The sequence below is a fragment of the Maylandia zebra genome, linkage group LG16 (genome assembly GCF_041146795.1).
Source record: "Maylandia zebra isolate NMK-2024a linkage group LG16, Mzebra_GT3a, whole genome shotgun sequence".
Classification (NCBI taxonomy): domain Eukaryota; kingdom Metazoa; phylum Chordata; class Actinopteri; order Cichliformes; family Cichlidae; genus Maylandia; species Maylandia zebra.
The window spans coordinates 21,441,719-21,453,787 of NC_135182.1; the positions used below are offsets into that span (position 1 = coordinate 21,441,719).

At 38.8% G+C, this 12,069-nt stretch overlaps 1 protein-coding gene across 1 annotated transcript; it reads right to left on the reverse strand.

Moving 5' to 3' along the window:
• Window positions 1–227: 227 nt before the first annotated feature.
• Window positions 228–10,694, reverse strand: ttc21b (tetratricopeptide repeat domain 21B). Its single transcript, XM_004557664.2, has 29 exons — window positions 10,511–10,694; window positions 10,080–10,209; window positions 9,883–9,993; window positions 9,612–9,778; window positions 9,353–9,475; window positions 8,972–9,129; window positions 8,223–8,307; window positions 8,006–8,104; window positions 7,712–7,907; window positions 7,517–7,614; window positions 7,077–7,277; window positions 6,749–6,878; window positions 6,512–6,669; window positions 6,047–6,271; window positions 5,692–5,930; window positions 5,193–5,265; window positions 3,970–4,080; window positions 3,747–3,885; window positions 3,401–3,507; window positions 3,065–3,253; window positions 2,729–2,839; window positions 2,555–2,636; window positions 2,305–2,455; window positions 2,063–2,224; window positions 1,758–1,953; window positions 1,230–1,454; window positions 948–1,068; window positions 791–858; window positions 228–711 (listed from the first exon to the last, which is right to left on the reverse strand). The coding sequence occupies exons 1-29, from the start codon at window positions 10,532–10,534 to the stop codon at window positions 634–636; spliced, it is 3,957 nt and encodes a 1,318-aa protein (XP_004557721.1). The 5' UTR covers window positions 10,535–10,694; the 3' UTR covers window positions 228–633.
• Between the last annotated feature and the right edge of the window lie 1,375 nt (window positions 10,695–12,069).

Consider the following 12,069-nt stretch of genomic DNA (forward strand, 5'->3'; position numbering starts at 1 on the left):
GTGTTCTCCGCAGCTCGCTACCCACGGCAGGCAGCCAGTTTATTATGTCCATTAAAATGCTTACCGTGTGTCCTATTCTAGTCACGCTTGTAACTGTTTTTCTGTGTCAGCACCGGTGATGTAAACCGTCTAGTCATATTGTGTTTTCATTCTATTAGGCAGGTATCCATGCTTTCTGAACAATAAATCAAAGTTTGAAGGGGGATAAAAGCCAGGCCACAGCAACACCATATCTGAAATAACTTTATTTGGAGAAAAAGACAAAGACAGTTGTCTACATTTCTGTTTTACGCTTGAGAAAATAAGTCAGTAAATCACTATTGTTATCCAGTTATCATAGATTGTAACAGATGCAGAAGCACATTTACATCTTAATAAACTTCAAAGATACTTTCATACAGACTTCGTAAAGACTATAAACTGCAGGAGTTTTCTTTTTCTGTCTATGGAAAAAAAAATCCCTTAAGTTGTGCTTGAATATCTTTACACTTTTTCCCACCCTCTCTTTTGATGGTCAGCTACCAACTATTTACATGGTCAGAAAACTTGACAGAAAATTCAAAACAATACATGTGGATTCAATCAAATAGTTACAGAAAATATTTCTCTATCACAAAAAATACAGGTCCAACACTAAGATCTCAGGGAGGCCCGAGCTTTGTCCAGGATGTCCTTTCTTATTCTTGGATAATTTGGATGAGCAGCCAGAACCTGTGAACAAAAATTAACAAGATTAACAGGACAGAAACATGTTGAAGATATAAACTATTAACATCCAAACATGTCTCACCTTATGACAGACGTCTATGGCATCGACATATCGCTTCGCTTTCAAGTAGTTAAAAGCAAGCTTGTACCCTGAAATAAAAATGGACATACATGTTAGAAATGTGAGCCTTTGAATCTTTGTCCTTAGTAACAGAGCTAGACGTGCGACTTTGACATACCAATAGTTGGGTTGGTTTGATTTCCATGTTTCCAAGCCATTTCATAGTTCAATGCAGCATCGCGGAATGACTGCTCTTTTTCCATTATATAGCCCCTATATTCATATGCTTTACTGCATGACTGGGGAAGAAAAAAATAAAATAAAATAACTGTGCAATTATAAATTTACTTAAGTCAGTTTCTGCATAACAAAGAAAAAAAGCACACAGAAAAACAGATATATATGTTAACTGCACTGTCCTCATTTCATATTTCAATAGTGACGACATTTTCAGGCTCACCTTGTTATGGGAGATGCATTTGTTTAGGAGTTCCAGGGCCATCTCGTACTTCCCTGAATGGATGTAGATGTCTGCCAGGAGTAGCCAGCTTTTCTCAAACTCATCTGCATCAGCAATGCTCCAACTCATCTTAGCTACACGTTTGAGCTGGTTCCTGGCACGAGGAGTTTGCTTTAGCATCATGTAAGCTGTTGCCATTGCCAACAAGGCTGGCACATGATCTTTCTGAATGGAAACCAGGAATATCGGTGAAACGAGATGAATCTGACAACACTGCACCACTATGCCACTTCTAATTGTTTGCACTCAAATTGTCAATGGCTTCATTTATAGTTCCATACAACAGATGACATGTATGGATGACAATCCATTAACATTAAGCAAATATTAAATGAATACTTAGTTGGATACAGTGTAATGTACAGTGTATGTGCACAAAAGAGAGCCTGGAGAAAGAGAAGGAAGAAAAGCTTCTACTTTGGCTATAACGTCTACGAGAGAGTCATGCTGGACCTAGAACTTTCTTACCTCATTGTTGGCAATATCTGTGAAAACACTGAGGGCTTTCTCTATATTGGCCTTCTGTTTAGTCGCCATAAGGCAGTAGTTCTCCAGGATGCGGAGCTGTACGTGTCCACTCTGAGTCTGAGGCTTTAACTCCTTCAGCAGCTTCTCAGCTGTCCTCACAGCAAGCTGCTCTGACTCCTGCTTCTCTGTAGAGTTCCTGGAGAGCGACACCAAGCAAATGCAAATCTGTTATAACAGAAGCTTACACTGCATAGTCTAGTATTTCTTCCCTTATGTATTACATTTTCTTAATTAAGACCACTTACCCAATTTCACCATCTAATGTCTCAAATAGCTCTCCTCCAACCGTGTCATTGTCAGGGTTTAGGTAGATTTCAATCATGTTATATACAGCATTTTGGCCCCAATCATTGTCTTTTCGTGCCTTATTAAAGTGTCGCAGAGCATCATTAGGTTGTCCTGTGTACCTGACCAAAAAGCACAAGTTTAGTCATTGAGTTTGACACAAATGTTCCTGTAATCTCTGGAAGACACTGTTGTAACTTACCAAAGATGAAGTCCTCTGCAGTAGTTAAACCCAGGGTCAAATCGAGACCTTGAAGAATGTTTTTCTGCCATATCAAGAAATCTGGAGGTGTCTTCCAGCTTCCCAGCCCTTCTCATCAATTCAATAAGACGTGACAGAATGTGGTAGTTGTCTGAAAACAACACATGCAAGATATTATGGCTTCCATTTAGACAATGCCAAATCACATTTGATTAAAAAAAAAAAAAAGAGAAAGATGGCCCTGTTATACCTGGTGTGCGTTCAAGCAGTTGCTGAAAATGGAAAACTGCTTTCTCCTTGTTCTCCTTCCTAAGCATAATGTCTGCCAACATCTAAGGACAAACATATTTAAGACACAGGTTGTTATTTATGGTTCAGAAAAAGGTTATGGTCAAAACTGTAGTGGCAAACGATCAGAACAAACCAGAGTCGCATCTTCATTAAATTGGTCATTCTTCAAAATGACGCTGCACTGCTCCTGGCATGCATCAGTCTCACCTAAAGTAAGGTACAAGCATGCCAACTCCAGCATCACCTAAGAACAGGGGAAACATTCTAATAATGAAGTCGATGTACCAACCTTACTGGTACAGTAATGACTATATACTGTAATGAGTCATTTCGCCTAGATAAACCTACCAACAACTAAGATCACAATTTAAAATTTTAAAACACTTGGGCAAGACTCAAAAGGACACCAGTGCTTGTTACCCACAGCTGCAGTAAGTACACAGAACGTTTTTGATTCAGCTGCACTGACCTTGCGATCTGTCTCACAATACACAAGAGCCTCTTTGTAGAATTTGACTGCTCTCTCATAGCCCCTCTGACTTGTGTAGTGTTTGGCGATCTCAGCACAGATCTCAGCAGCAAGTTGCTTCTGCATGGGGACAGCATCAGGCTGCTCCAACTGCATGCGTTTCAGCACTTTGGCCTGTACATCCCGAGCCTATGAACAGAACATCATCATTATGGAAATAACATCAATCAGCATCATCATTATTATTCGAAAAAAAAGAGACAAGTCTTACAATGGTTAAGATGTTTTTGTGTGTAAAGAGGACCAAGAGAAAGCCAAATGCCTGGGCCTACTTACTCTTTGTAGTGAAAGTATAGACTCCTCTGTTTTCTCAACTTTGTTTTGGACTTTGGCTAACAGGACCAGATAACGGCAGTCGTCTGAGAGCACAGGTAGTTGATTCACTGTGTGTAAAAAATGCATAATGAAAATGGCAACAATTAGTAAAAGCATTTTCAAAAAACCAACAGAGAAATGTTTTGATTTGTTCTATAAAATCTAAGCAGTGTGGAATTTCCACAATCAACACTACCTGTATCGTCATGGCTATGGACAAAATATAATCATGACTAGGCTCTCTTGTTTATTTCACTGTTAACGTCAAGACTTCACTGTATATAAAATAGTGTGATGTCTTAAGCACCTGGTTCATGGGCCAGAGCATCATGCAGGACCCTTTCACAGCGCTCATATTGCTTCATTTTCATCAGCAGCTCTGCCAGGTCATAACGCAGGAAGTTCTGTTGCTCAGTCTTCAGGGCCTCTTCATAGTAATTTATTGCCTGTGTAAAAGCAGACTAGAGTCAACAAAAGACTGTCTCCACTTGACTTGTATTTTATCTTTTAAATAAGTTTATGACACAAACCTTGATGTAGTGATGAGTCTTCACCAGAGCCTTTCCTATCTTGCTGGCTAAAGCACCATCTTTAGGGTTCTTCTTCAGCGCTTGCTCGTAAGCCTCAATTGCTTTCTGCGGCTGAGGATAAACACACATGCAGATAAGCAGTGTTGCTTTAAGTTTTTGTAAATATTAGAAACGGCTATAAACACGTGGTAAACACTTTAGAAGCTGTTGCATGAGTAAGAGCTGTTAAAGGAAACTGAATCAAGAAACAATTTCTGATAGCCAGGTTGGGAATCTGCATTTTAACCTTCAATGATGTCATCTCACTTATCAACATAACCAAAATATGTGTAACACAAGTAATCATAGCAGGATTAAGCTGCCACCTATAAAATTATGTAGGTTACTAATCAGTTGAGCAGAGGATTAACCTGTCACTAGGATAGTCTGTTCTTTTCCTTTGTCTACCTTTAATGAAGAACTTTATGAAGAGACCAGCTGTTGTTGTTTAACTTTAAATGATAAGTGAGAGTTACGCTGCTGTTGTTAATCAGTGGTTAGTGTGTGATAATGGAGAACATGTCCTTGAAGACATTATAACACACTGAATTCAGCTGCTATTTGATGGAGGTGCGTGTGAGCTTGCAAATATCCGGTGCACCATATTCACGTTAAAAACAGTAGGGAGATGATTAGATGACTTTCTATGCTGCCAGTGATCCCTAGTGAATGTACATGAATCATGTGGTCTGAAAATACTTGATAAATTATTATGAAATTTGAGCATTACAAAAATGAGAATTACATTTCCTTTCCAGCAACAGGGATGACTATTTAGGATGACTATTTACACCCCCTCAGCCTCTGAGTCAGTTCCCTGTTTAAGTATTTAAAGATGTGATGTCCTGTGATTTTAATAATGTTATTCAAACTGTACACAATATTGTTCAAGGGATAAACTCTTGGTTCAGTAGCTCATTTCATGAGACGTGGCCTTTCCTAAACCACCTTAAAGTGGCTACCAAGCAAGGCTTTTAGGTTTTATAGCTTTAGCAATGAAGCTTTAGTAAAACTATGTTTCATCATTATGCTCAAAACTGCACAGCAAGTGCACAATCAGCCTTTTTGTTATTCTTGTTGTTCTCGAATACCTCGATTACATTAAGAACAAGCATTTTAAAGCCAAACTTGAGTTGGTTGTTATATTGTCCAAAAGACACAGATGAAACACATCTTGCACTTACTTCTTGAATCTTCATGTAGGCATCACCAAGTAAGACATACGTGTGAGAGCTGGGCAGCTTTTCTATCATTTCTCTGGAGAAAAAATAGAGGTATCATATCACATATGGCGTGCTTCATTATGCAGACAGATGTCTGTGCTGGTCTGTGATTCAGTCACACTTTACTAAGTCTCAGCTGTCAATAATAAGTATCATCTGAGACCAGTTTCAAGACTTGAGGAAACTGCTCATTTCCTTTCAGCTGAATGGCTTTGGTTGCCTTTATTTCATTTAGTTTAATCTTGTGATGTTATAAATTGTACTACAGACTTAACTTGATGACAGGTAGCAGCTGTTTTCGGAAGATATTACAAGGTTATGTCATCAATCAACTTAAACTACTTCAACTATTTCTCTTTAAAAATTCACATTGTGTTTCAGATAGTATGTGTCTTCATATATTAAACTAATGCCTAATATTTCTGTATTTTGCTCATTGGAGTCCAGATTTAGTGCTCACCTGTAACAGCTTGCATACAGGCGTTTCTCTTTTCTGTGGTTCAGATATATGTCTGCCATTTTCTCCTTAGCTTGGATGTAATAGGGCTGCTCCGGGGTAATATTTCTGAGCATACTCAGTGCCAGTTCTGTGTCACCACGCAGCAAAGCCAGGTCCGCATTAGCAATAGTGACTCGTAGCTCCTCAGGTGTTCCTGAAAACTCATTGATGGCATCCTGCATCACTTTTGCTGCTTCATGCTGAAATATGAAATCCATTCATGAGCTTATACTGAATTCTTCCATTTTTTGGTGTATGTTGAAACCCAAAGTAAGTGCACCAGCTTTGACTAGCCAGTCAAAATACACTATTTTACCTGTTCTTCATTGAGCCAAAGGGCCTCAGCTAATTCCAAGAAGACAGAGACACAGTCCGCAGAGCTCAGTTCTGACTTCTTGTTTTTGGACTTGGACGAGGATCCAGCTCTGCGGACACCTGGAAGATTCATGGCTATCTGCAATGTCTGAATAGCCTCAGTAAGCTCACCTGTTTTCTTCTTAGTCTGAGCTTTGATCAGGTGATACAGTGGGTGGTCTCGAATCTGGAATTGGAAAAAATTCAAGACTCCTTACTGTCATTATGCATGCATAAAAAAAATCAAGGCAATACTTCAACACTTCATATCCTATGACTGCTAGTGACAACGGCTTGCTTCATAAATATATAAGTTATTATAAAAATAGAACATTAATTATCTGGCAGCGGGTCAAATAAGCCATTGAAACAGTGTATTATACAGATTTAGCTGCAAATAAAACTGTGGTGTTGATGGTGATTTTACCTCAAAGTTATGGCTGAGGCAGAGTTCAAGGGACTGAGAGCACAGCCTCACGTTACCCTGCAGTAGATGGATCTGTGCCATTAACAGATGAGCATCTGCATGAGAAGGACACTGGTCCAGGCAGTGTTGTAAAGTACTCTGAGCAGCATCAATGTCCCCTGAATGAACACAGAAGCAATGTAATTTAAAAAGCTATCTAAGAAAAGTAAACACAAATATTTTAACTGCGGTACTCACCTGACTGATATTTAACTTTGGCAAGCAAGAACACTGCTTGAAGGAGACCTGGCACAATTTTTACTACTTTATCCAACACAGTAGCACAGTGCTGGAGCTGAGGAGCAGCAGGTTGGCCTGGAGCAGGAGGCTTTGGCAAAAAAATAAAAAGTTTGTTTTTAAATGTATTGTTTTTTTGTTTTTTTTTAAGCCTCATTATTATATTCTTAGAATCCATATCTGTACCCATGTATCTATTTTGGGAATGCACAAACTTGAGGCAAAGAATTCACATAAACATTTGTAGGACACACAAACATCCTGTCCCTTATGATTCTTCCAGCTGTACCTTGGCAGGGCAGAGGGCAAGATATTCTTTGACAATCTCCAACAGGAAGTCAGGATTCAGTTTCTCTAGGTACTCTACTCCAAGAGGCAGCCCATGTAAGGAGGAGAAGTGTGCATCCACTGCATCATTCAGCAAGTTGGTGACCTCTTCCTGTGACCGGTGGCGTTTCATTGCCAGCACAGCACGTAGGTATAATAATTCCTTTAACACATATATATTTTTTAAAGAACGAAAGAGAAATAGATATAAATGAACAGAAAGTACTGCAAAAAACTGACAAGAGTACAAGATGAATAAGAGGCATCACTGTGAAATTAAACAGTCACTCTGGAAAACAGTGAAAAGTCACTGAAAGACCCAATGAAGCCGCCATTGCTTATCCTGCCAGAAGCCAAAACATTTGACCAGAATTTGCGTATTCCTGCAGAAAAAAATCCTACCGCTGATTTTCCAATAGATTGTTGAAACTCTGTCAGAAATTCCAACTGTTGTTCTGCATCTTCAAGATTTCCCTCTATCAGCTGGCAATGAATCATACCTAATTAAGGGGGAAAAAGTTATTTCCAAAGATATTTTTGAAATCTGTGACATACTGATCCAAATTAACATACAGAAAAATAATCTGAACACATTACCAGTCAAAGCAGAAACACTACTGTGATCCCTGTTGGTAAAAGGAGTCTTATACCACTTCATTGCCTCCTTGATTCTGCCCTGAAGCACCATCTGGTAGCCCAGCTCTGTGGCTAAGTCAGAATCCCCTTGTGCCAGAGAAAAGGCTCTTTCCACCATTCTGAAAGTCTGCTCAATCACTTTCTCATTTCGTCCACACTGTAATGATAATAATTAAAGAACAAGCCAACAAAGTGCTGTAATTCAATTAAATTATACCATTGTGATTTTAGAAAGAACGCTGAAAGTTGTCTTACGACCCGAGTGAAGGCCAGAGACATTTGGTAAAAAAGCTCAGGGTTGCATGGCTCCAAAATCTCCAAGCTACTGATGAGGTTTGAAAGATGCTTTACTGACTGGGGACATAAAAACAATTTATACAAACTAATGAAAACAAATAGTTTATCTGTATTTGTGTCCAATTTCTGCAATATGAAATGAAAGTATGAATGTGTGAAAATGTGTAAGTTCTACCTCGATAATATTGCCGTCTCGGCATAAAGAATGCAGGGCTAACATCCGAAGTGCCTCCAGGTTATTTTTATCTTTCTGTAAAAGCCTGAAACATGACACAAGGAGATGTGAATAAAGTCCATCTCCTACACTTAATAAGGTTGGACTTCTTTTATTCGTAGTAATAGAATATCTGATACTGCTGCAGTAGTGTGTTGAGCTCCCAGGCAAATAACATTAAAGATAAAAAGACTTGTGAAGGCGTTTGAAGGATGTAATGAATACTGTTTGCTGCCTGCACCCCTCCCATTTCATAACATCACAGTTAAGGCACCACAGAGGCTCAGAACATGGTGCAACCTGAGAAATCACTCTTCCTCCTGTTCTGTAAACCTGAACCGCAACTCCTTGGAATTGTATGTCTTTCCAACACTTTGGCTCAAAGGACTTTTTATACTATGTGCCACTTGCTAAAGTCCAGGGGGGGAGTGGGGGGCAAGCACAAACAATGGCTTAGTCAGTGTGCACTGGTTTGAGGCATCACGTTGGTGTTTCATTTGCACTTGAATGCTGAGCCATTTGTAAAGGCAAACTGTGTTTTCTTATATGCCTGGTGATTATAAATTTTATTGCACTTCCTGATCTTACAGAGATAATACCATTTTTTTTTAAGAAAAAGAAAAGAAATGAGCAGAAATAAGCTTGCAAAACAAAATGAAAGACTATTCCTACATTTGATTTGGGAGAAAGCTCTGAACTAGCTTAATCACCTGTGTGCTACATCTATGGTTTGGTCCCAGTCTTGTAGGCTCAGCAGCAGTTTCATTTTCTTGGTGAGAGCAGGTAAAAACACAGGGAAGCTCACAATCACTTGGTTAATGATCTCCAATGCTCCAGAGTAGATCTGGTGATATTCACAGTATTGTGCCTGGGATACATGAATCATCACTGAGTGGTTAAAATCACTAGAATCATTACTAATGAGTAATCACAAACAACAATCTGTCAAATGAATAACTAAAATAATGATACAATAAGTAATGTTAGATTTACAGGGCCTGTAAGAACAACTAGAGAAACAATAACATGCTAACATATGTAGCTGTGGTTAAGGAAGACTATGTAATGTGGATCTGTATTTCCCATGTCACCTTTCCCATCATGGCGAAAACATCTGCTCTCTCTTTCAGTCCCTCATCAAAGTATTTCCCAGCCTTTCTGGCGTAGGCATCTTTACCAGATGTCACATCTATCCAGGCTTTGAGGATTAATCCCTAAAGAATACGTATCAGTCCACATTTGACAAACGTGCAAACACTTATCAGGCTTAAATGTTTTATAAAAATTGAAGAGTAATGCTGATTTCTCAAACTGAAACAATAACTAAATAAATAGATATGTCGATCTCACCTCTTTCGAGCCATTGGAAAGTTTGATCATTCTCTCTGTGTACTCTCTTGCCTTATCATTTCGCCCTAATAGCCAAAGAAAGGTGCCAGCATAGTACAGACTCTTGGGAGGTGCACTTTTACGATCCTCTTTTACCTTAGCATCAAGTTCTTGAATAACTTCTCTGTCTGGGAACACAAAGAGACACATAAGACTGGAAGCACTTGTTGGCAATCCATTTCCACAAGAATCCATGGAAAAATAAATGGATGGTGTGAAAATGTTGTCTTACCTGGGTTTGTCTTTTTTTTCTCTGCATATACAAGAGCCATTAATGTGCAGAGAGAGAGCTCTCGATGATCTCTTATAGTGTCCAGTTCTACCTTAGCTTCTTGAATTTGATCTGTAAACAAATAATGACAGAAATGCACTAATGAGAGGCAACAAATCCGACCTGAAAACGTTTAATTAGATTTTTTTCGAGCTTACCTTGCATGAGGTTACCGTATGCGTGAAAGAAAGTATAGACAGCATCATTGCTGTACTTCTTTTGAGCAGCCGCTGCAGCGTTCACCGCGTGATTGAAATACTTCTCATAGCAATAGTACTTAATCAGAGCCTGTGGAAAAGCATACGGAGGACACCGTGGTGTCAGCAAAAGCGGTTTGTAAACCATTTTCCAACTAGCAGACCAAATATCAAATGCTAACTAAAATAGATAGCTCCTCTGTTAGCTAGTAAGCGCAACGGCATTAAACGTTAGCCGGTGCAAATGCTGTTATCACTGTTGAACTTTTTGGACAGAGATATACGTCAACCACACGTTATACATGTTACTTATGTTTCGTATCTTAGCTTAAATACGCCATTCACTTTCATTTGAAGCCTTGGACGGTGTAGCATTTATCGAATTTGCTTACCAGGGTTGTCTCTTCATCCTCCATGTTCGCTTCAAGTGGCAACAGTAACAGACTTCAGTATATCAGTTGGAAATGATCGGGAACTACACTTTATTTTAGGGTAAAAAGGATGTTATTGTACTGTTAGTTTGGGTTTTCGCCATCTTGCACTAAAGCATTTACTGTTGCCTGGTAACTTAGGAGCGTGGCGAAATGAAAGGTAATTAATCCCTACTTTATTTCTGCCAGGCATTATTTTAGTCCACAGCTTCTTGTTTTTCCTCAGCATTCTAAAGTAAGAAACAGATCAAAAGCCTTACATTGTTCATATCCATTTTGCAATTTAAAAAGTATTTTTAAGAAAAGTCTTTCGGGCGACGACTGGCAAAGTACCAAAGGTATCTAGGGCGTGTATGAAGCCTTACAGACAATACTCAGGGTAATGAAAACACACTGTTACGCCATTTTCACGTTTTGGACTCGGTATTTCCCCTTTTGTATCTCAAGGTGGCGCAATCGTCCCTTTTATAAAAAGTGATCTATTCTGCTGCCACTAGTATAAGCAAATTAACATAAGCTGAGTTTGTTCCAGTAAGTGTCAAAATATTTTGAACTGCAATTTTAAAAATATCACATACCAGTTTCACCACTTATTTAGTTGGTCCCACCTTCGAAGCTGTGCGTTTGAAGAAAAAAAAAAATAGAGCATGTGAAATGTAAAATAAGTTTAACCTACTTTGAATACATGGAAATGATGTGTGCGAGCTCCATGGATTGAATTACATTTTGATGTTACAGCTTAGGTTAATGCGGGTGTTGTGTGTGGCTGGCCTTCTTTTTGCTAGATCTTTACAGTTTTCCTTCACAGTTTTACATCAATTAAGGCTAATCTTAAAGTCTTACCAATTGTATTATTATTATTTGTGTATTATAAACTATAATTGTTCAGCTCATGCTAAAATTTCTCACCCATTAGCACATTTTTACTAAGTTTACTCTCTGCAATAAAAACACGCACATGCACACAGTGATAATTGGTGGCCCAGTGTTATGCAACACTATTCATCAGCTGTATGTAAGTATGCAGTGTTGAATCCACGGCAGGAGCATGGGTGCAACTGTTCCAAGAGAGACCTTTCCATGCCTTGTCAGATACTGTTTAGCACTGACTCTGGCACATAATCATTACTCTCTACAGCACACATCAATGGTAGAGTAAATCAGGTTGGTATTGAGCTCTGTGCATGTGCAGCAATGGGAAATGTCTGTGTAGTGCACCACACAGTTTTATTCACAGAGATTATTTAACACAAATGCTAAACAATTTTACCAAGAATTTAGCATCTATTGTTATTAATAGTACCTTTTGTTATTGTATAAATCCAAACAAAGCATATAGAATTGATAGTAATATTGTAATTGCACTTACATGGTAGAAAGTTGAGGTGTTGTACTTAGCAAAGAGCAATAAATACTGCATGTGTTGTTGCACATCCAGAGAATGCATCTAAAAACCTATTAGTGAAAGACGACGGAATATGGACCCCCTGGGATATGCTGCTATAGCATTCTAATGGCTG